General features: G+C 50.0%; 1 protein-coding gene across 1 annotated transcript in view; it reads left to right on the forward strand.

Moving 5' to 3' along the window:
* The window catches only part of LOC148183893 (maestro heat-like repeat-containing protein family member 7), a 51,255-nt gene extending 29,198 nt beyond the window's left edge, over positions 1 to 22,057 (forward strand). Inside the window, exons 2-15 of the mRNA XM_088058974.1 lie at positions 17,071 to 17,196; positions 17,293 to 17,403; positions 17,874 to 18,236; positions 18,421 to 18,569; positions 18,827 to 18,974; positions 19,183 to 19,373; positions 19,456 to 19,593; positions 19,861 to 19,975; positions 20,148 to 20,285; positions 20,518 to 20,706; positions 20,840 to 20,995; positions 21,155 to 21,256; positions 21,646 to 21,748; positions 22,029 to 22,057. Of these exons, the coding sequence (XP_087915100.1) occupies positions 17,071 to 17,196; positions 17,293 to 17,403; positions 17,874 to 18,236; positions 18,421 to 18,569; positions 18,827 to 18,974; positions 19,183 to 19,373; positions 19,456 to 19,593; positions 19,861 to 19,975; positions 20,148 to 20,285; positions 20,518 to 20,706; positions 20,840 to 20,995; positions 21,155 to 21,256; positions 21,646 to 21,748; positions 22,029 to 22,057 (2,058 nt within the window). The remainder of the gene's footprint in view (positions 1 to 17,070; positions 17,197 to 17,292; positions 17,404 to 17,873; positions 18,237 to 18,420; positions 18,570 to 18,826; positions 18,975 to 19,182; positions 19,374 to 19,455; positions 19,594 to 19,860; positions 19,976 to 20,147; positions 20,286 to 20,517; positions 20,707 to 20,839; positions 20,996 to 21,154; positions 21,257 to 21,645; positions 21,749 to 22,028) is intronic.
* The last annotated feature ends 2,293 nt before the right edge of the window (positions 22,058 to 24,350 follow it).

Genomic DNA, 24,350 nt, shown 5'->3' on the forward strand with positions numbered 1-24,350 from the left:
GCTGGGTTACCCAAGCAAGATAAGTGCTCTAACGACCCGGTGATTAATGCCTGATACCGACCTGATGTGATTCTCCAGGACCATACATCTCAATGTTGGTTTCCCAAAAAAAACTACACAGACTAAAAAAAAAAAACTCACCACGATTCTACATCTCAAAGCCTGCTTCCTGAAAAACCACTCAAACTTCATCTCCTTCTCAGAAAACTCATCAGCAGTGCAGCAGGAGAAATATGAATATGTAACAACACAAGAAAAAGAAAGAAACTGGAACTGCACAGCTTCAAGCTGAAAAAAACCTGTATAAAACACCACTCTCCCAAAGACAAGTTGTGAACTTGGGGGAATCAGTGTGGCAGAGGCTGATTCAGAGTTCACCCAGTGCCTATCCTGGGCTCAACGCTGACAGTGATTGTGGTTGTGTTATAAATATAAAGGCAGATTTGGGTTAAATAAAAACAATTTATTATAAAACAATTTCTATAAAAAATAAACAATGAGGAAAAACCACAATAAAACAAACAGCGCAGCGCTGGGTGGACAGGGGTCTATACCCAAAGGTATAGGTGTTCCCAAATCCACGAAGGAGGGTAAACTGTCCGGGGTTTTTATAGGGATTTTTAGCCTTGAGGCCAAATTCCAGGCAGGCACCATTCACCAACGGTCCTTGATTGTCGTATGAATTGATTTCCTGGCGTTGGAGAATAGAGTCGAATGGACGTCCGGACCGAGTCTCCTCATATGTAAAGAAATTCTGAGTGGCTTTTGTGGTTCAGGCCATCCGGATGGGATGGCTGGATCCGGGTTGGAGCCGATGGATATTTCGGCTGGATTTTTCCTTTTGTTTACTTGATGGCTTCTCCCAACGGTAGCCCGCAAGGCGAGGTGTTCGGGTCCGGTGATGAATATCTCGTCGGTGCCTCTCCGTTTTGGCTTGATGTTTCGTGTCCTGTCTATTCTTCCCCGTTGATGGTCACCGAGCCTGTCCTTGTCAGTTTGAGGAGTTTTTTTTCTGTCAGCTTGATGGGCCGCGTCCTGTCTATTCTTTTTGTTGATGGGCGCCGGCTAGGATCGTTATCCTTTGAGTGGGAATTCGTGGCTAGATCTGGGAAGGGCTTGTGTGTCATACTGTACTTTATATTTTATATCATTATTGTTATATACATTTATTTAGATTTCTACGAATTTTTACAAGTTCATTTCTCACAGTCCCCCGCCTAATAATTCATTACATTAAAAATTCGTGTTATTTCATCCAATTCTGCAGGGGAGGACTATAATTTTTTTACTCACATTCATCTTCTTCCCAGTCTGTTAACGAATTCTCACTATATGCTTGTGCCAGGTTATATTTATTTTCAAAATTCTTTAAGGCTTTAATCACATTTTCGTTTTCTTTTTCCTCCTCTAATTTCATTAGTTTAGAGAGAGGAGTAGGTCTCCCTTGCGCTTTCTCAGGATCAATTGGAAGTGTGGCAATCTGCATTCCTTGCACAACAGAGTGAATTAGTCTGATGAAGCAAGGAATTAAGCAGGGAAGGAAAATGATTCCGGCAACTGAACAAGTGATGAAAAATACTAGCTTCTTCCACCAAGCCCCTTGCCCGAATATCTGGTCCCACCAGGAGGCTTGTAGGATTGAATTCCATTTTTGGACTGGCACATGAGCTACCTTTTTAATTTCAGCAGCCAATCCTTTTATTGTTTCTCCGTAATCGTCTATTTCCATACAACACTCGGATTCGTTGTATCTGCCACACACTCCTCCCTCCTCGGCTAGCAAATAATCGAGAGCTAGTCTGTTTTGGTACACAAAAGCTCTCATTTGTGAATGTTGTTTGGCTAGGAGTTCTAGGGCTTCTGAAGTGTGGTTAGAAACTATCTCTACCACCGCTTGTAATCTGATAAGTCTGTTGAGGAGATAAATGGGGGTTCTGTACCCCCAGCTGCCATCGTTTGCCCAAGTAGCGGGCCCGTAATATTGAATGATCCTTTCGGCAGGCCATTCTTCTTCTTTCCACTTTTGGTTGCCTCCCGCTATTGGTAGTTCCCGTTTTAATTCCCTCCTTTGTCTGTTTAATGTCTCAAAGAGAGGGGCTCCCAATGATTTACTCTCTGTTTTAGGTAGAGTAAAGAAAAAGGGCCGAATTATTCCAAGTGTGCAGGATCCTTTCCATTTTCTGGGTAGCTCGCTATAAGCTTTTTTCCCACATATCCAATATATACCATCAGGAGCTTCCTAACCCTTGTTCAACTTTGCCGGATCATCCCAATATTCCTTTAATCCTATTAGCTCATGGAAGGGATTGGCCCCAGAGTTTTTGTACCAGCAAAGTCCAATTATTTCCATCCATTCACAGTTATTCCCCCTGGAGCGACTCCAATAGCCCGTGGGTGGTTCAGGTTGCCAGGTTTTAGTCTTGCTTTCCGAATTCACCGTGAGTGTGCTTACACACGGGGTATAGCCTACTAAATCAGTGTATTCTTTTCCCTCTCTGCTAATGCAGACAGTACCGATTATTCTTTGGTCTATAACCCATCCTTCTGGTCTTTGTTTTGTTTTTGATATTTTAGAGCCTTCCCATTTTAGGAGTTGCTCTGGGGTTAGTCCCTCTCCCTTCCAAGGCCATCTTTCAGCTGATTTTAACCCGCCACAGATCCAACAGTTAGATAGACCTAATTCTGTGGCTATTTCTTGCATTAGATCTATAAAAAGATTCTGGTTGGGGTTTGGCAACCCCCAATTGCTGTATTGTTTCTCTAATTGCTCATAATGTTCACTAAGAGAGTTAAGCCTCTCCTGTTCTAGCCTCTTTTTCCGAGCTTCCGCTTCTCGCCTCTTTAACTCTAGGGTTAATTGTTTTATTTTGTTTTCAGGGTCCACCCCTTCCTCATCCCTGGAGAAGCAGAATACTGGGTCGAATTGCAAACATACCCGGTCATCACTATTTTTTAACAAATCAAGGATTATCGGTTCATTATTAAAAAAAGCTTTTTCTTCATGTTTTAAGTTTCTACCTTCCCAATATACCTTCCCTCCCATGGTACACATTTTCAAATTCGCTTTATTGTAACATAAAGGGTTAACCGTATAATATGCCAAAAAAGTGGATTGTCTTTTCCCCCCTATCCAGACCGTTTTGTTACATTGACTGCAGATTGGAATTGGGGAAATCACTCCCACTTCTCTCCTATACCTGAAATGGGAAGTTTCAGTCTTTCTTTTTATAGGAGTTTTAGACTGCCCGTCCTTAAGACTTGCCGCTGGGTGATAACACCAGACCTCCCCTTTTAGTTCACATAGATTATACTGAGTGCCATTGGAAATACAAAACCCCCTTTGTTGTTCTGGAGGACAATCGATTATTCGTCCGGCATCTGTGTTGGTCTGGCACCGCTTACACTTCTCTAGGGGAGGATCCCCCAGAGGCACCTCGGGACTCATTCCCTTGGTCAAGCACATGGCTAGATTCAGGAACATCAGGATTCCCCACCGGTGTATCCCTCTGCCTTGCCCTTCGCCCGTATAAAAATATACGGCGGGGATTACCATCTTCCCGGCAGCAGGGATATTCTTCAGGGGCCCTTGTAGTTCTTATGGCGTATCTCCTTTTAAAGGTAGCCCACCGAGACGACTTAATCGTGTCTGTCCTGCACGGTACTTTTACTGTCTTTCGGCACTCAATTTCCAAAGCCTCTGCCTTGGAGTCTAGTTTCCCTCTTATCCCCTTTTGAAAAAGTAGGAACCACTCAGGAGAGTCGAGTTCCAACAATCCCGCCCTGGTGGCAAGTATTAAGAGACGGCTAGTCAAATCCTGTTCTTTTTCTAGACACTTTGTGCACAATCCTTTAGGTTTGTACCCTCCCAAACAGTGGGTTACCCAAATCTGGTTACAATAGGCGCACTTGAAATGGATAAACGGAAAACAATTACATTCAGGGTGAATACAACTTATCTGATCGTTACTGTTCATTTGTGGTTACGCTGTATTCTGATCTTTAGTTCTCCCGGAGGGGTGGTGACTTTCCACTTGGAGGTGTCGTATTCCTTCACTTTCTTTACCCGAGACGAGTGGGTCCAACCTTTTTCTGCGGTCCGGACAGCTGTGTCTGTGGTCAGGAGAACCAGGAAAGGTCCTTCCCAATGGGGGCTGAGGGGAAGCTCCTTCCACGCTTTGACGAGGACTTTATCCCCAGGCTGTATCTGGTGTATTGCAAATCCCAGTGAGGTGCTTTGGGGAATCAGTCCTTTTTTTCGTAGTTCCTGTAAATTTTTGTTGATAGCAATGAGATATGGTTGTATCTGTATATCCTCTACTTGGGGGTGTCCCACCGGCATTCCATGTTTGTATGGCATTCCGTACAACATTTCAAAAGGGGACAGACCCGTTTCAGAATGAGGCATTGTTCTTATATTTAGTAAAGCAAGAGGGAGGCACTTAATCCATGACATTTTTGTCTCTATCATGAGTTTAGACAGTTGGGATTTAAGTGTCTGATTCATTCTTTCCACCTGTCCTGAACTCTGAGGATGCCAGGGAGTGTGGTATTGCCATCTGATACCCAGAGCTTCTGAAGTTTGTTTTATAATTTTTGAAGTGAAATGAGTTCCTTGATCCGAATCAATACAGTCCACTATCCCATACCTAGGGATGATTTCTTCTAATAAAATTTTTGATACTGTTTGGGCCGTAGCCCTTGCCCTGGGGAAGGCTTCTACCCAGTGCGTAAGTTTATCAACTATTACTAATAAGAATTTATATCTCCCGATTTTTGGTAATTCGGTGAAGTCCACCTGGATCCTCTCAAATGGTCGGTATGAGAGAGGCCGCCCTCCCCAAACGGTTTGTTTGGAGTTGGATTTATTTACTTTTTGGCAAACTACACACCCCTGTACCTCTTGTTTGGCAATTTCAAAAATCCCCTTGCATCCAAAAAATTTCAGGAACTGATCTGCCAGCGCCCGAGTTCCCCAATGGGTCTGTTTGTGTAGCCTTTGTAACACTCTCCTTGCCACTCCCCTCGGGATCAGCTCCCTCCCATCAGGTAACCACCATTTTCCCTGTTTCATGACTCCCCCTATTTTTTTGAATTCTTCAATCTCTTTCTCTGAAGGGAGCATGGGGATTTCAGGGGATTCCTCCGGAGTCACCTCGGGAATACTTACGGTAAGCAGGGCTGCTCGTTTTGCTTCTTTATCGGCTAAGTTGTTACCTCGGGTTTGAAACTGCAACCCCGTCTGGTGTCCTTTTACATGGACAATTGATATTTCTCTTGGCCCCCGGACCGCCTCTAGAATCTGTCTGATTATTTCCCCATGAATTAGATCTTTTCCTTTGGTATTTATTAGACCCCTCTCTTCCCAAATTTTTCCAAAAGTATGTACCACACCGAAAGCATACCGTGAGTCTGTGTATATGGTCCCTCTCCTTCTTTTCAACCTCCGGAGGGCTCTTAGGAGAGCATAGAGCTCGCAAGCTTGTGCAGACCAACTTGCTTTCAAAGGTCCAGATTCCACAACTTCCCCAGATGCACCATTTATTATCGCATATCCTGATTTTCTTTTTCCCTCAATAATTCTCGAGGATCCATCTACAAACCACTTTTCTCCCCCTTCTAACTCTTGATCTTCTAAGTCCGGTCTTATTCTGGTCTGCAGCTCCACGATCTCTGAACAGTTATGAACTAATTTCTCTAAAGGTTCACCGAATAAAAACTGAGCAGGATTTTGTGCAGAGGTAGTTTTTAATTCTAAACCGGGTGAACTGATTAAGATGGCTTCATATTTCAGGAGCCTGGAATCAGTCAGCCACTTTTCTGCTTTTTGCTGCAATATGTTTCTCACATCATGGGGAGTGTAGACTACCAGAGGAGCCCCAAAAGTTATTTTCCTTGCTTCTCCTACTAACAGAGCTACTGCTACAATTGCTTGTAAACACGTAGGCCAACCTCGACTGACCGGATCTAAGATCTTTGAAAGAAACCCTATAGGCTTCTTTTTGTCTGCCCATTCCTGAGTCAGGACTCCCTGTGCTGTTTGTCCACTCACATCTACAAACAACTGGAATTCTTTATTTGTATCTGGTAGGGTTAGTACCGGGGCAGTCATAAGGACAATTTTTAATTTCTGAAAATTGGACTCATCCTGTTCAGTCCACTTTAGTCTATCAGTGTTTAATCTTTCATATAAAAACTTCACCTTTTCACTGTAACCCTCAATCCACTGCCTGCAGTATCCCAGGAGCCCCAGGATTTGTCTAATTTGCCTTTTTGTTTTTGGTGCAGGCAATGCGAGGATGCCTGCTACCCTCTCCGGGTCTAATTTTTTCTTCCCTTGGGATATCCAATGCCCAAGATATTTTATTTCAGGCTCTGTGAATTGCAGCTTGGATTTTGATACTTTCAAACCTTTCCTTCCTAGGAAGTTTAACAAGGCAATCGTGCTTTTTCTAACGCTTTCTTCAGTTGGTCCAGCTATTAGCAAATCATCTACATATTGCAAAAGCTTTGTATCGCCCTCTAAAGTAAATTGGGTTAATATTTGTTCTAAAGCTTGTCCAAACAGGTTCGGGGACTCCACAAACCCCTGGGGGAGGACCGTCCACCTTAGCTGTTGTTTGCGGTTTGTTTCTGGGTCCTCCCACTGAAATGCAAAATAATCTCTGCTCTTCTCATCCAGAGGGCAAGTCCAGAAGGCATCTTTTAAATCAATCACACTATACCACACATCTTCTGGTGTGAGTCTATTTAGTAAAGTATAGGGGTTGGCCACCACCGGGAATCTAGTCCGGGTCCTAGCGTTTACCGCTCGTAGGTCCTGGACCAATCGGAAGCTGCCATCCGTCTTCCTTACAGCCAGAATGGGGGTGTTGTGTTGGGACATGCAAGGCTCCAAAGTTCCTCCTTTTATGAGGTCATCAATTATTTGTTTTAACCCCCTTCTCCCTTCCATCGGGATGGGATATTGTTTGATTCTTATAGGGTCCTCGGAGTTCTCGATTTTTATTTTGATAGGTTTGATATCTAGCTTACCTACCTCTCCTTTTGAATGCCATACTTTAGGGTTAATTCTCTCCTCATCTTTAGGAGTCAACCTAAATATTTTTACCACCAATTCAGAGTTTTTAATCAAGATATTAATTCTTAAAGCAACAATCATGTCCCTTCCCAGTAAATTGTAATCTGCTTCTTCTACTAATAGCAAATTCCCTAAGCAAATTTTATTTTCAGATTCTATTTCCACATCTTTTATTATAGGTACTTCAAAGGGGTCTCCCTTTGCACCGATTACAAAAACTTTTTCTCTGCTTGCCACACATCCGTATGGTAATTTCTGCAGAGTACTTCTCTCTGCCCCAGTATCTACAAGAAAACTTACCACTTGTCGTTGGGGTCCCACTTTTAACTTTATCAAGGGCTCCTTGGATGTTCTGGTCCCCAAATTAAAGAGCCCCTGACACCCCTAGTCTTCCTGAAAAATTTTCTCATCTTTTAATTTTTGTTTACAATTTCGCTGAATGTGTTCTACCTTTTTACAGTAGTAGCATTCAGGGGGTTCTTTCCATGGGGCCGGGGCTGCCCGGTGAGAATCTCGACCTTTCCCGGGTAGTGATTTAAACTTACCCTGCATCTGTTCTTGTTTCTGGACTTCTTTTACCGCTGTTACTAAAATTCTAGCTTGCGATTTCTGCTTCTCATCTTCTCTTCTCATGTACACTTTTTGAGCTTCCCTTAGGAGCTCTTGAAGACTTTTATCTTGCCACCCCTCAATCTTTTCTAATTTCCTCCTAATATCTTCCCAAGATTTAGCAACAAATTGTGTTTTTAACAGAACCTCCCCCATAGGAGAGTTCGGGTCAGTCCCAGAAGAAATCTGTAAACTTCGCCGTAACCTCTCGATCCACTCAGTGGGTGGTTCCTCCTTTCCTTGACACTCTTTGAAAACTTTGCTAATGTTCTGGCCCCTAGGGACCGCTTCTCTTATACCTTGTATAATCATGCTCCTTAAGTCCATCATGTTCCGTCTGCCTTCCTCCGTCTGTGCATTCCAGCTCGGGCTTGCGCTAGGCCATTTCTGGTTACCTGGCGTCCCCTGTGGATTGCGTCTGTCCCAGTCTCTGATCCCGGCTTGTTTAATCATTTCCCTTTCCTCCGGATTAAACAGTGATCTCAGGATTGCCATAAGATCGTCAAAGGTATAAATGCTACTCCCTAAAAATTCATCTAACCTCTCAGCCACTCCGAGAGGGTCATCTAACAACCGCCCCATCTCTTTTTTAAATGCTCTTACATCTCCAGAGTTAAGGGGGACATTCACAAAACCGATCACTCCCGGGGCCGTCGGTACTTCCCTAAGAGGGAACAACCGGTGCCCCTCTTCACTCTCTCCCCATTCATTATCTATCATTCTTGCTCTTAAACGGGTTCTACTTGCGGGAGGGGAATTGGTGATTGTGTGTTGCCTCCCTGTTATTAATTGTGGGAATTCTGCCGCCACCCGGTTGAAGGGAGGAGCCCCCTCCGTTGTATGGGAGGGTCCCGGTAGTGGCGGCTGGACCGGCAGGGACGGATAGGGTGTTCCCCAGCCTTGCGCAGAAAAAACCTCCGAGGAGGTTGCTGCGGTTACGGTGTTTACAGGCGGGGAAAGGGGAAGGGCTGCCGGCATTGCTGCTGGCCCCGACTCTCCCGCTTGAGACACACGTATCTCAGTGGGTTGGTCTCGGGGGCCCAAGGGTGCTGAGGGCACCACCTGATCTGCAGAGGAAGGTCCCGCTGGTCCTCGATACGGGGGTGGTAAGTGATCGAGGGGTTCCCAGGACTCAGTTTTCGACTCACGTTTTTCTTTTTGCTTTATTGGAAATAGCCCTACTCTGACATTTACCCAGAGCTTAGCGTATTCCTTCTCCTCAGGATCTGAGGGGACTTTGTTCTCCACATAGGAGAACAACTTGTTACACGTCCATTTTTCAAATGTGCCTAACACTGGCCAAGTGAGGTGACTTCTCAACTCCTGTCCTCCCCAAACCTTCATACAATAATGTATTAATTTCTCCTTTGATTTCCCCTTCCTCTGGGGACAATCTTCCCAGTGTTTTAGCATCCACCCCAAGGGACTTTCCAGTGGGATGTCTGGTGATTCCTCCCCCTGATCGGAGGAATCTTTTCCTGTGCTTCTTCCTTGAAGCTTACTCTTTTTCTGCCCCATACTTCGCAAATATATTCTTACCTTTCTTCGACTTCTCCGTGAGTCGATATCAGTTTCTGCGTTGTGTACTTAGGAATCAAAATTTGCCGATACTCACCTTTCAGCGAGCTGAGCTGAGGTCTCTTGTAATCGGAACTTTTGATTCTTCCCTGGACCTCTCCCTGGGTCCGTTACTAAGAGGGTTTACCAGCCTCGAGCTCGACAAGACGTCCCTTCCCCTCCAAGTACCTTGCGATCAGTTCCCGAGACACCCTTTGGTCTCAGGTTTTACGAGTGTGTGTCGAGGGAAAAAAAAAACTTTCACTCTGTATCGCTTCCTTCGCGGCCGGCCAATTCCCTCGCGGGAGGATGGAAACGCGACCTTGAAGTCCGCACTCGCTTCGTGATCAGATCACGTCTCACACACTCGCCCAATCGCCCGCTCAACCAGCAGTACTTACAGCTATTTTCCTGCGTGGGTGTCCTTGTGCGCACTAGACGTTTTACGAGCAAAGTAAGCCGCGGCTTCCGAAGGCTCCGTGCCTTCCGAGCTCTCCGATCCGGATTTATCCTTTTTATTGTGGTTTTTACCTCCGCCTAAATTTGGTTCGGATATCGGAATGAACTACGGGGGTTCTCAACTCACCAGGCCGCCAAAATCAGCGGGGGTACCCGTCCTGGGCAGCGAGATTCCCCGCAGTTTCTCCGATCCGAGTCACGGCACCAATCTGTTATAAATATAAAGGCAGATTTGGGTTAAATAAAAACAATTTATTATAAAACAATTTCTATAAAAAATAAACAATGAGGAAAAACCACAATAAAACAAACAGCGCAGCGCTGGGTGGACAGGGGTCTATACCCAAAGGTATAGGTGTTCCCAAATCCACGAAGGAGGGTAAACTGTCCGGGGTTTTTATAGGGATTTTTAGCCTTGAGGCCAAATTCCAGGCAGGCACCATTCATCAACAGTCCTTGATTGTCGTATGAATTGATTTCCTGGCGTTGGAGAATAGAGTCGAATGGACGTCCGGACCGAGTCTCCTCATATGTAAAGAAATTCTGAGTGGCTCTTGTGGTTCAGGCCATCCGGATGGGATGGCTGGATCCGGGTTGGAGCCGATGGATATTTCGGCTGGATTTTTCCTTTTGTTTACTTGATGGCTTCCCCCAACGGTAGCCTGCAAGGCGGGGTGTTCAGGTCCGGTGATGAATATCTCGTTGGAGCCTCTCCGTTTTTGGCTTGATGTTTCGTGTCCTGTCTATTCTTCCCTGTTGATGGTCACCGAGCCTGTCCTTGTCAGTTTGAGGAGTTTTTTTTTCTGTCAGCTTGATGGGCCGCGTCCTGTCTATTCTTTTTGTTGATGGGCGCCGGCTAGGATCGTTATCCTTTGAGTGGGAATTCGTGGCTAGATCTGGGAAGGGCTTGTGTGTCATACTGTACTTTATATTTTATATCATTATTGTTATATACATTTATTTAGATTTCTACGAATTTTTACAAGTTCATTTCTCACAGTTGTTTCCATAATTCGATTTTACAGATTTTTCCATAAAATCCTTATTGATAAAATTAGACTGAATTTCATTTTTAACATTCTTTAATGGGAGACGCCACCATCTAGTGACAGGAGTTACAGCTGCTGACTGCTAGCATTTCTTGATTAAGCTTACATGCCTAGGAATCAGGGGCATTGGAGAGCCAGGGAGAAAGACTTTCTCTGTTTAAAGAAAGGTTGTGATTGTATGGATTGTATGGATGTGTTTCGATGTGTAGTCTGTCAAGACTTGGCTCCAGCGGGTATTTAGGTGGAGGATCCCCAAGTGGGGACTCTGTTTCCTTTGTAGCACAAAAGATAATAAAGCCACCCAGACAGTGATAAAAATCTTGCTAGGAACTGGTAAAGTAACCCATGGCAGCAGTGAGATATTTGAGTTATTAGAGAACAGGGTTTTGGGGACCCTAAAGAAACTGTTATAAATTTGTATTGTGATATTGGCTTTCGCAGATGAATCTTATATGTTAAATACTTTTTAGCTATGTATGTACTTTTTTTCTTGCTAACAAGTCTTAAACTTAAAAGAATTTCCTAGGTACAAGGCAAGGAAACCCCAGAGGGCAAGGACAGTGGGGCCCAAGCTGTTACCAGCACAATAGAGCCCAAACTGTTATCAGTGGAAGATAGGAAACCCAGCTGCCCTCAGGGGAAGGATGACGGGCCTGGACTGTTATCTACCCTGACCATTTGCAAAAAGAAAGGAAACCAAACTCCAAAATAATGATGACCAGCAAGAATAATGATGACCAGCAAAAATAAATGCTGACCAGCAGAAAATAAAAATTGTACAAAAGCATGATCTAAGAAGGCGGAACCAGGGAGGGGACGCTTTGAATATGCATTAAATCTTCACAGTAGGGGGGGATAAAAAGAGTGTTCCTGAGATACCAGGTGTGTTCCTGGCAAGGCGCCAGGGCACCCGGCCATTTTAACCCTTTGCTTTATTTCTTTTGTCTCCTAATTGTCTTTTGTTTATATTAAATTCTTTTTAAAATTTATTAAGTGAATCTCGTTTTTAAGATCAGCAAGACCTTTAACTCCACAATGCTGTTGAAGTGGACCTTCAGCACAGGGACCTTTCCAGCCTGATCTGCGCTCCTTCCTCTGCGTCTCTGCACAAAACACGGTGCAGGAGAGAACGGCAGGAGGGGCCTGTGTGTCACAGAGCTCTGGATTTGTGACCCTTCAGCTCCACAGAGATGCAGGTTAAGTGAAAAAGCCAAACTGTTTATTAATGGGGTGCAAAGCAAAGGGATGAGCTGGAATCCTAGGAGAAAGTCCTGCCAGCCTGCTATTGTCGTGGCCACAAGAGTGAAGGGGCCGAAAGGATTAGTTACAAGGTCCGGGTCATGAATCCACCCCCTTCCGAAATCCCTGCCCCATGTCCCTGAAATCTCTCTGTGATATTCCCACACCACCCCTTGTCCACACAGGGAGAAAAACTCTCCGCAGCTCACTCACGGATGGCAGCTCCCCCAGTGCCAGCCCCTCACTGCCAGCCCTCACTCAACCTCGACGAGAGCCTGCAGCTCTTCCTGCTGCCCCCTCAGGTGCTCCCCGGCCATCCCTGGGAACACAGAGCCTGTCAGGGCCCCGGCGGCACAGCTCCCTGCCAGCGGCGCTGCCAGCCCTGGGGCCACACGCCCTCCCGCCCCGGCAGGGCTCAGCCCCAGCCCTTGCCGCATCCTGACTCAGCCCAAGGGCACGGCTGCCAGAGGCTGGCAGCAGCCCCGAGGGCAGCCGGGGCTCCAGGGCGCCGGGCCCGGGTGCCGCTGCCGGGGCTGCAGCAGCCGGGGCCGGGGCCGAGCTGCGATGGGGCGGAGAGGGAGCCCGGGCTCGTGGCTCACCCATGAACCTGACGGTGTTCAACAGTGTGACAATCTCTTCAGTCCTTCACAAGCAACACGGCTGCAGGCCTCCAATAAATCCATGGGCCTGACAGTTTCTTAGTTTTCTCAAGGCTTGCAAGCTGGGAAGAAACCAGATGCCTTTCCTGTTCTCAGATGGTGTGTAATCTACTTTCTTCCAGGCTTCCCAGCAATCTTCTCCACTTTCAGCCTTGCTCCTTTCTCACACTTACCTGTCTACCTTTGTGTTTCCTTCTATTTCCATTCCTGTTTTCACAGTGACAGCTCTACACCTTTAGCTTTACACATACTTCATGTGTTTGGCTCAGGTGTCGCTGAATGAGACATCATGAGATACAGGAGGTTTCCCCATGTTGGGATTGATTTTCTTGGGGTTTGCAGGCAGTTCAAAGCATCGCTGCGCACTACGTCTTCCCAGACTTTGTGTCATCTCCCAACTAAACAATCTCTTAGTTCAGTTGGGGTCCCTCTCAGAAAAAGTCTTAATACATTAAGAATCATTTCTACAGAGGCTGGGATCATTTCATCTGCACATTTGTGTTTTGTTGGTAAGTAGTGAATTTTTGTAGCAGCAGCAGAGATATTCTTAGCTGACTGTGTAGGGCTTGAGGTAGGTTCCCCTGTTTTTAGAATATGCAATTCTGCTGGTTGTTGAAAGGGTTTTGTCAGGACGGTCTGGCCTGAGGTGCAGAAGGGCACGCACATGCCAGAATCCAAAACTTTCCATAGCACCTGTATGGGTCCTGACCAAGGTAAAGTTCACAGCCCTTCCAGCGCTGTGCTTTGCATTGGTACCTGGGTGGGTGTTGAGAACAGACCAGTGTTTTGGCTATTGCCTGGCAGTGCTGTCCCTCTGACATTCCTTCCCCCATCAAAGGGGATGGGAGTGGGCAAGATGCTGGGAGAGGACACAACCAAGCCAACTGACCCAAATAAGCCAAAGGGATATTCCATACCTTATGACAACAGCTCAGAGATGTAATCTAAGGGAGAGAAGAGGAAGGGGGCGGGTATTTCTCAGTTTTCAGTGTTTGCCTTCTGGAGGAACCGTTACACGTGCTGAAGCCCTTCTTTTCAGAAAATGTCCAAACATGAGTACTGATGGGAAGTAGAGAGTGACTTTTTTCTCTTCAGCCCATGCAAGCACAGATCTCTGCTTAGTTCTTTATTTTACTGTAATAAAACTGCCTTATCTCACCCTGCTGGCTGTTCTCTGTCTTAGCCTCTTCCCCGTCCCAGTGGGAAAGAGAGTGACAGAGTGACAGAGTGACAGCTGGCACCCAGCCAGGGTCGACCCACTGCAGTCGTTTGGGCACCCAAATGTGGGGCGATATAAAGTTGGTGAAATGGACTATAGCAGGAACCTCGAGGGGCCAGGGTGGAACAGCAGAGGAGTGCAGGCCCGGGGTGGCAAACAGTTTAGCAATGAGCTCAAAGCTGTGGCAGGAGCAGCATGAGGCTGGGCACACCCAGGGATGTTGAGCTAAAAGCGTACTCAAAATTCAGAGCAGGGCAGAAACAGCAGGGTCTGGGCAGCCCTGGAAGGAGAAAAAAGGTGGAGGGGGGGATTGTTTTTGGGTGTTCCCTGGCTGTCACCTGTGTAATATCCTGGCAACAGCAGCAGCTGCTGGGCTCCCACAAGCAGCCATGAAACGCTCCCTTTCAGAGGTGGTCGGGGTCCCCGTTTTCCCCTCAGGCACCCAAGCACATGGTGAGGATCCCTCCCAGAGTGATTGGGTATTGAAAGGACCCAGTTACATGGCCACACCTGGGAGCAGAGGCTCACCCACATTAAAGAGACACAGTGATGGAAAAGTTCTGCAGTAGCAGTGGATCCTCTGGGCAGCAGCAGTCCAACACCAAAACCTCAGCCATCTGCCCTTTGAGCCGTGTCCCCCAGCTAAGAGACAGCCATAACCCCACTGCCTGTCCCTCCTCCCCCAGGCATGACTCCCAAAAGCTCCTTTCCCTTGGCTGACTCCTTAGTGTGGGATGTGAGAGGTCTCAGCCACGTCTTTTGTTTCTTCATGACCTGTATTTGTGGCCTGGACAACTGCTGCCTTCACAGAGTCTTCCTTTCAGATGGGAAACAATTCCCCAAAGAATCCAAACTAAAAGAAGGGCCTCTACTTTGCTGTATTGAGACAAAATTAAATGCTACAAAACAGCTAAAATACAGAATCAAAAATAATTTCTTAGCTTATAATGGTGCAGCTCCTTACCAAATTCAGGGATCCCTAAATTTCTAGCTAAATACAATCTAACGCATTTTCAACATGTAAACAAGACAGCCAGTCCTGTCCTGCTGGCTCCCAGCAGCGCCTTGCAGCAGTCCAGCATCCACGTCAGGATGCTGGCCAGCACAGGGCTGTCCTGGAAACTAAGGCGGCTGCCTTGAAGTTTGTGCAGGTACCCAAAGGTCAAGCCCAGCGGTGTTCCCTCAGGATATAGCAGTCCTGAGTGATCTCCCCTGACGTCGCCCACTCCTTGTGGCACCAGTTGCTTTCCTGTGCAATGTTCTAGCTGCCCCAAGAGTAAAGAGGGAGCTGGAGAAAGAGCTTGCCAGGCTGCTCTCCATCCTTTAACAGCAATCCTGCTTAAGGGGAGAAGTCCAAGCTGAGCTCAAAGGTGTAAATGGAAGAGCCGTGCACAGGAAGGGGCCGTGGGAAGGATGATCCAGGAACCATTGGCCTGGCAGCCTGAGCTTGCTACCGCGGAAGGCCTTGGAGCAGATCCTGCTGAGTGCCATCCCATGGCATGTGCAGGGAACCAGGGGCTCTGCTGGAGGGTGGGAAAGCTCTGTGGAGGGATGGGGACAGCTGGGGGTCCTGGTGGGGTGTTGAGGAGTTCTGTGAGTGTGTTTTGGGAGCGTTGGTGTTGGTGGATGTGTTGGGGAAGGAGTTGTCTGGAAGTGAGAGGTCTAGGCTGGAATTTGAGTCAGTTTGACAGCAGCATCCCTGGTTTGGCACAGCCTCGGTTATGGAGGACATAAGTAATATCTGTGACTTTTCCTGTTAGTGATCCTGGTTCTCATGCAAAAAAGAAGAGGGGAGAGCTGAAATTTATTGGCCACCTAGATATCTGTACCAGGGGGAGGATTAGCCTTTTTGCAATCGACTCAATTGTTTGGACTACTTTTGTAATACTGAGTGGACTTTCATTCCTTGAGAGCTTTAATCCTTCAGAGAATTAGGATATTATCATCCCTCCATAGAAAAGCAAAGGTTTGCAAACCAAAGAATGGCCTTTTTTTAGCCTCTCTGTAGTGTGACTCTCAAAGGAAGATGTTAAGGCAAAGGACTTGCTGCTTTAAGATGGGAAGCAAACTTGCACATTTTTCACATTCTCCGGCCATTCCAATTAATTGGTGAATCTGCAACTTTCAGGAACTTCTTGAGTTAAGCAATGGGGAAGTAAAGCTCTCGTGAACTGAGGGCTCTTAAATGCCAGATCCTTCTGTGCCTTCCCAACAAAGATGTTTTTTGAGCTGCAGGAAATGACTTCAATGGGAAAATAATTCCAATTAATGTAATTAATCTGACTAAGACTAAGCCTTGCCAGCAATTGCTCCAGGAGCTCCTGCCAACAGCCCCTGCAGGATGGAGCCCAGCCCCCAATGCACATGGGCTTTGCCTGCCCTCTGGCACAGAGGCCCCCCAGGGGCACAGGTCTCTGGGGCAGGAGAAGGGCACCAGCACTGCCAGGGCTCGCTTGGTGGGGCGGCAGGTCTGCCTCGGCAGGGACTCTGCCACACCTGCTGATTTCAGTGCTGCCAGGCCCCTGTACAGATTCTGTGCAAGGCCCCATGGCCTTCCTGCTGCGGCTGCATCGGCAGCCCTGGGGGCTCCTTCTGCTGCCCTGAGCCTGCAGAGGAGGGCAGCGTTTGCTGATGGTTTGAGGTGTTCCTAAAGATCCTGTCAGGCTGTCTTAGACACTTTGGGCAAGGGATTCCTTCCAACCTGGGCCACTTTGGGGGGGATGGGGGCGGAACCAGGGCAGGTGACAGTGCGTGCAAGGGCCCTTTGTGACACGGTGCAGCCTGGTAACCGTGGAATGGAAAGGGACAGGGTGTCCAAGGACCCTTTGTGACACGTGGTGACATAGGGGCTGGCGGTGACAGGACAACGCCACAGTGCTCAGTGCACGCGACGGGACAGGACGCGCCAGAGCGGTGCTGTGAGGAATCCCCGCACAGCGCACTCGTTTGTGTCTTACCCGGAGCTTTTCCAAGGCGTTTCTTCTAGAGGTGACCTTGTGGCAAGACTGCGGGCCTTGGTGGCCCGTGGCTTTCCCGAGGCTTTTCTTTTCCAGGTGCCTGCAGGGCAAGACTGTGGGCTTTGTTGGCCCGTGTCTTTCCCAAGACTTTTCTTTTACAGGTGCCTTCAAGGCCAGACTCCAGTACTTGGTGACCTGGAGCTTTTCTGAGGCATCTCCCATCCTTCTGACCTCTGTCCTCAAGGTGAGACTGTGGGACCTGGTGACCACAGTCATTTACAAGGAGCCTCCAGTCATTGTGGCAGGAGCCCTCGAGACCTTACTGCAGGACTTGCTGTCCTGTAGGCGTCCTGAGGCTTCTTTCTCGCAGGTGCCTTCAAGGTTCAACTGCAGAGTTTGATTTCTCAGAGATTACCCATGGCATCTCTCTTTAAGGTGCCTGTTAGGCAGGATTGCATCATGGCAGGCAGATTCTTCAACCTCTTCAAAGTGTTCTGATGGAACAGAAAGACAGACCCTGGAGCTGCCCCAGCACAACAGCCGGAAGAGCTGGAGCAGTTCCAACCACTGCAGGATGGTGAGTGGCAGAGCTGGGCCACAGGGATGATGGCTCCAGCCGGTTAGGAACCATCCCATCCCATCCCGTCCCATCCCGTCCCGTCCCGTCCCGTCCCGTCCCATCCCATCCCATCCCCTGTAGACATGCCCAAGGACAGGACAGAAGAGGGGCTGGGGCTGACCCCCTCCAGTGACCGTGCTCCATCCCCTGAGCCACCCCAGGGCTGTCCCTGCCTCGGGAGTGCAGGGCTGGGCTCTGTTCTCCGGCCTCTCCCACAGCCCCTCAGCTCTGGCTGCTCTTTTCCAGATGCAGCCATGGATGAGAGACAAGAGCAGGAGCCCGCCCGTGGCCGCTTCCGCAAAACGCTGAAGGTACCTGCAGCCATCCCCACCTGGGCTGGGCCTGCTGGCACTGCTCAGCCCAGCTCTGCACTTGCAGCACTCCATGGAACATGCCTCTCTTCCCTGTCCTTTGTTCATTCTGCACAGAGGTTCCGCAAATTCCTGCGCATTCGGCGTAGAAAGACCAACACCACAGCAGCAACTGAGGGCACAGCTGAGCCTGACTCAGGGCTGGAGGAGCTCCAGGCAGAGCCTGATGTCAGCTCAGATTCAGCTGAGCCCTCAGAAGTTTCTGATGCTGCAGTGAAGAATGAAAGGGCACAGGCGGACATGGCAGAGACTGAGGACGTGACCATTCCAGATGATGACACTGGAGAGACTCAGGGCATCGCGAGTGCCAACAGGATACCCACTCCCACTGTAAGCCAAGAGCTCATATGGGATTATTTCAAGGACCCTCGTGTTTCTTCTGACATTGTTGACAAGAAAGCGGCTTCTTCTGAGCAGCAGGTGACCAGCCAGGGGCCAGAACTGGAGGTCTCCCAGGATCCTGTGCCCCCTCAAGCCACATCCACAGGGCCCCCTCAGCCTTTCAGGCCAGCAGAGTGTGATGGGACGGTAAGCACTTCTTGGGGGAAGCTGGGGAAGTTGCTGCCTTGGGCAGCGCTCCAAGTCTTCCCCATGCCTCCTCCAGGTGCCAGCTATTGTGAGGAACATTTACCACAGTCTGGTGTCCCATGTCCTTGTGGATGTCAGTCAGCAAACTGAAATCGTGAGGCTGGCTGAAGAACACCCAGACGATGTGGTGCTGACCCTCCTGCGCTGTGCCCCATCGTGTGACAGGTATGGGGCCCACGTGCCTTGAGAGCTCAGGGCTCACCGGCCTTTAGGGCCCATTGCCCTGCACAGCCTGTCCAATGGGCTCTGCCCAACAGGCAGAGAGGTCCAGGAGCCTCGGGCCCCTCTGTTTCCTGAGACTGCTGCCAATGCTCCCTCCCTGCCCCTCAGGGCACTGGGGCTTTGTCACCTGGGACCCCACAGCTACACAGGGCATGGCTCTGTGACTGAGACACCCCTGACACAGAGCTCTGATCCCACAGAGCTGCTGCACTGATGTGGAGAGCCATTGGCTCATCAAGACCAGCAATGGAGAAAGTGGTGCCAATACTGCTGTGTGTGATGGAGAACTGGCCACTTTGCAACATCTGCACCTCTGATGGGGACAACAAGGACATTTTTCCCTTGAGCGTGAGTTTCTGGAGATGACCTTTGATCACCTGGAGCTTGCTTCCCCAGGAGCTCTCAGCCCTCTCCCTGCCTCAGGCCCTGGGCTGAAACCTGGGCTAGGGGCAGGCTCAGGGGGCACCGGGCCCACTGCTCTCCATGCATCTCCCCTCGGGCCCTGCCCGATGGACACCTTGGCACTGAGTGCTGTCTTGGTGTGCTTCTTTTCCAGGCAACTCTGGTGCTCAGGGTGATTGTCCACGTGCCTCAGTGCCGCAAGGCGATGATCATTTATACCCCTCGCCTGTTTGTGGCTCTGCTGTTCCAAGTTGTCATCACCACACAGCAGATGCCACCAGTGGAAGTTGACAGCTTCTGGAGAGCATGCCAGGAGGAACACCGCCTTCCCAGCAACCCCAACAGGTGCCAGTCCTCCTGTCCTTCCCATGCCCTTGTGGCTGACACCAGTGCACCCAGTGTGACCTGGGCTTTGCTCTGCACACAGGTTTGCAGTGCAGGCCATGAAGGCTCTGCTCTGCCGACTGGGGTGTTCGAAAGCGATGATGGCTATGGAGCTCAAGGGTGGCTGGGACACACTCCTCTGTGCTGACACCCAGCACAATGCCGTGGGTCTGCTGGCCAGGTGAGAGCCCCTTCCCCCCACTGCCTCTGAAATGTGTGCCCTGTGCCCCTCATAGTCCCCGTGGTCATGGCCAGAAGGCCTCGTCACTGAGGGATGGCTGAGCAGACTGGAAACGGCTGATAGAGGAGAGTGCCCAAAAGAAGCCACCTCCCAAAGCACCCATGATCCCTCCAAGGATGCTAGGGAAAGGCCAGATCTCTGTGAGTCATTCATGTCAGAGATTTGCCCCCCCCACCTCAAGTCTTGGTGCTGTTTTCCCCCTGACAGGGAGATGTGCCATGGATTGGTCCCCTTCTGTATCCGCATTGCAATCCACCTGCTCAAGGCACTCGCCAGGGATAATCCACCCTGGGATCTGCCCTTCCTGGCATTCCTTGTGGAGGTGAGCCCCATGGCCAGCACTACCTCGCTGAGCTGCCTGCCAGCCCTGTCCCCTTGCATAGCCACAGCTGCCTGGGACGGTACCTGCGCCCTGTGCTGCTGCCTGGGCCCAGCCCTGCGCAGTTCCAGGCTCCTGCCGGCCGGCTCCCCTGTCACTGCCCTGTGCCTTTCAGGTCCTTGAGTACTTAGATTTGACTACATACGGTGACAGTGTCCTTGAGATCGTGTCAATGCACCTGCAGAGCGAGTGCAGGCAGAGGCGTCGCCTGGCGCTCAGAGGCCTCAAGGTGCTCAGCAAGGATCCCTCAATGGTGAGGACAGGGCAGCAGCTAAAGCTGTGCTGGGCAAAGCAGCCCCTTGGGCTGGCTGGGCTTCAGGAGCTGAGGCAGCTGCTCCCAGCTCTCTTGCCTCACCTGCCTGAGTGCTTTGGGACAAGCCTTTGGCCTCTGGGCCCAGCAGCAGCAGGGTGGGGTTGCAGTGCCAGGGTGGTCTTGGCGCTGCAGCCGTTCAGGGCTTCCCAGCACAGCCTTGTGTTCCAAACAGGCCATAAAGATGTGCAGCCTGTCTCAACGCCTTCAGGACCTGCTGGGTGATACAGATGGAAATGTGGTTGGCATGGCCCTCCGTGTGTTGATCAATATGCTGAAGAATAAAGACATCGTGATATGCAGCAGCACTGCTCCGAAGCTGGCTCAGGCACTCCTGCTGGAAAGGTCCCTGTGCTTTGATCACGTAAGGCTCTGTGCCCCCAGCCACGGGCATTGGCTGCTGCCCAGAAACTTTGTGTCTTACAGATTTCTGGGCCTTTGTCCAGTCGAGCCTGGAGGAATCGGCATTAAGGTCTTTTTCTCTTCTTTTCCTCCAGGACCACAGCCATGTGCAGTTGCTCTGCCTTGACCTCTTCTTCATGACAATGGATTTGGTAGTGGATGAGGGAAAGAAGCCTCTGGAGAAGATTTTGAACCAGAGCCTGCTTCCACTCTTCATCCACTGCCATGATGAGAACTGGCGTGTGGCAAAGGTGAGGTTTGCTGTGATGCCGGTGCATCCCTGGGAGGGGCATCAGCTTCCTCCTGTCCTGGAACCTCCCAGGCTGCGGCTTCCTCTGGGCCCTGTCACCCAGACAAGAGTCCTGTGCCCTGGGCTGCAGTGCCATCTCTGCATCTCTGCTGCTCTCCAGGCCTCTCGGGAAACGCTGCTTCGAGTGGCCGAGTTCCTCAAGAGGAGGAATCTCAAGCAGCTGGTGAGGAAGGAGCAGCTGTGGAAGTTTGCTGAGTGTCTGGTAAGAATGGCCTGGAGAAGCCCAAATTTGAGAAGCCCCCAGAGCTCAGTGTGTGGGGCTGGCACCTGTGACCCAGTGCTGCACCCAGGGGCGCCAGCCTGTGCCCCACACGCTGCTCCCTTCCCTGGGCTGCACGGCTTCTTCTCCAGGCTCCTGTGACCCCGAGTCGGCTGCCGATGGAGCCCCAGCCCAGTGGGGCTGTGGGGCGGGCCAGCACCACGGCTCCCCCGGCAGCAGCCGGCCCTCTGCCCCCTCCAGAGCCCAGCGCCAGCGGCTGCTGCCCGGTGCCTCAGGGCTGGGCGGGCACGGGAGGCCGGGGCTGGCCGCAGGCAGCGCCCGGCCGAGGGGCAGAGCCCGCGCCAACCCTTCCCTCCTGCCGCTCTCTGCAGCTGGCAGACGACAGGAGCCAAGCAGCTGAGCACCTGCGCCGGACCCTGCCATACCTGGACAGCTCACAGGAGTCCCTGCGAGAGGCGGCCGTCAGGTTCATCGGTGAGCCACAAGCCCGGGTTGGCTCCCTGCCCCACCGCAGCTCGGCCCCAGCCCCGGCTGCTGCTGCCCCGGCAGCGGCACCCGGGCCCGGCGCCCTGGAGCCCCGGCTGCCCTCCGGGCTGCTGCCGGCCTCTGGCAGCCGTGCCCTTGGGCTGAGTCAGGATGTGGCAAGGGCTGGGGCTGAGCCCTGCCGGGGCGGGAGGGCGTGTGGCCCCAGGGCTGGCAGTGCCGCTGGCAGGGAGCTGTGCCGCCGGGGCCCTGACAGGCTCTGTGTTCCCAGGGATGGCCGGGGAGCACCTGAGGGCGTAGGAGGAAGAGCTCCAGGCCTTCATCGAGGGTGAGTGAGGGCTGGCAGTGAGGGGTTGGCACTGGGGGATCTGAAATGCCCAGGCAGGGAGCTGCAATCTGTGCCCCAGCTTCAGAGGGCTTCTCTCCCTGTGTGGACACCTTGGTGGTGTGGGAATATCACAGATAGATTTCAGGGGTGTGGGGGGCGGATTTGGGTGGGGTGACCAGGACCTTGCAGCTGATCCTGTTGGCCTCTTCACTCTTGTGGCCACAGCAAGAGCAGGCTAGCATGGCTCTGGCAGGACTTTCTCCTAGGACTGCCACAGATCTGGGGTCTGATCATGGCTCTGTCCCCCTCTCTTCCAGCACTTCAAGCCCTGAGAAGAGATGACAACCCTTCTCAGAGGAGCACAGTTTTTCAGCAGACATTTATTGAAAGAACAGCAGAAGTTCACTCGTCTGCTGCTTTAGGAGAACCAGTCTTTGTATAAGATGCCATGGAAGACAAGACTACGCTGAAACCAGAAGAGACCAGCTGGAGCTCCAGGCACAGCTTACAACTGGCACAGCTGAGCCTGTGGGAAGCTCGCATGGCTTCAGCCCTCCCCCTTCCTGTAGATAGCTCCCTCCCTGCAGCCCTCAGAAACTGCCCACCCCTTCTTTTTCCCTCCAGTTTCCTTCCCTTTTGAATACCTTCCTCCCTGCAGCCCTCAAACACTTTCCATCCCTTCTTTTTCCCTCCATTCTCCTTCCCTTTTGATAGCTCCATGCCTCCAGCCCTCAGACACTTTCCATCCCTTCTTTTTCCCTCCACTCTCCCTCCCTTTTGACAGCTCCATCCCCCCGCCCTCAGACCTTGCCCATCCCCTTTTTTGCCCCTCAGCTCATCCCTTTGCTTCGCATCCCATCAATAAACAGTTTGACTTTTTCACTTAAACTGCATCTCTGTGGAGTTGACTGTGACACACAGGCCCCTCCTGCCATTCTCTCCTGCACCGTGTTTTGTGCAGAGACGCAGAGGAACGAGTGCAGATCAGGCTGGAAAGGTCCCTGTGCTGAAGGCCCGGTTCCACAGCATTGTGGAGTTCAAGGTCTTGCTGAGCACCCTGAAGGCCTTGGATTTTGGAAGAGCCAAGCTGAGTATGCCCTGAACCCAGCTGTGAATTGTCACACTATATTAGGAACGGCGAGATGTACGACACAGACTCTCGGGCTGGGTTGATCAAGAGAGCAAGATTTATTATTTTTGATCTTCATTTATAGACAACTTTGAGAATGTCCGAGTGGTAAAACCCTTACTGGGCATTAAACTTACACATCATTATCACTGGACATGTGTAACACCACCCCTTGACTACTTCTTGCAAGTAAACAGCAAGGATCCTAAACAACAGCTGCAAAGATTGTTGTCTTTCTCCAAGGATTGTTTGGATTCTTCCTCATGCTTCCTCAGGCCAGAGCGAGAAGCTTGTGTGACCTAGTTCCACACAGGCTGTGTTCCCTGCTTGCTTTTTGCATTTAGCAGCCACAGCTCCTCTTTTTCCTTTTAGGGCAGAAAGGCAGCATTTGGAATGTCCTGCTAGGCCCCTGCAGGAAAGAGAACAAACCCAGCATCCGAGGTCCCTTTAGTAACTTGTTGATTACCAGACGGAACCTGAATTGGACACTGACTTAGAATGGTCATGGAAGTTTTCTGGCACATGCTATCGAATCCTTTATGCATTACCATCAAGTCCTGTTGTTCATTCTTGCAAGGAATCAGTTCAACTTGGCAAATTGGAGTTGATTTACTAAAATATGTGTATGATCTAGTATCAGTATCCAACTATAGCGGAGAAAGACTCTTTAACCGATTAGGGTTACAGAGTGTGTGTTTATTGGCAGTGCTGGGCCGATGGGCAGGGTCACCCCTTAATACACACGGCCCTGAGTGCAGGTGAATACAGGCTTTTTATTTACAGAAGTATTGAATACAAATACTTATTCATAACTCAGTTACCAGCCACTCTACGCTTCTTATGCTAATTAGAAAAAAAAGCAATTAAGCGTGGGCAGTTTGTTCCTTGAAATGAGTCGGTGGTCTCGTTATGGGGAGGGGTCACATAAGGGAGGAAGGGATATGGCTCTTCCTCATTGTGACCTTTCTACCTTTTCAGTCCAAAGTGACAAATGAGCCCCTGGCCATGTTCCTAGTTTTGTGTTCCCAGTTAGTTTCAAGTTTGCGATTGTCTTATGTTCTTGAAGATCCTCACAAGATTCTACGTTTCTCGTTACAAGCCCAGCTGAACAAACATAAGGTTGACAGACAATTAGT

Source organism: Pseudopodoces humilis, chromosome 8 (genome assembly GCF_049639895.1).
Source record: "Pseudopodoces humilis isolate 2021_Gansu_Grassland_sample_001 chromosome 8, ASM4963989v1, whole genome shotgun sequence".
Taxonomy (NCBI): Eukaryota; Metazoa; Chordata; class Aves; order Passeriformes; family Paridae; genus Pseudopodoces; species Pseudopodoces humilis.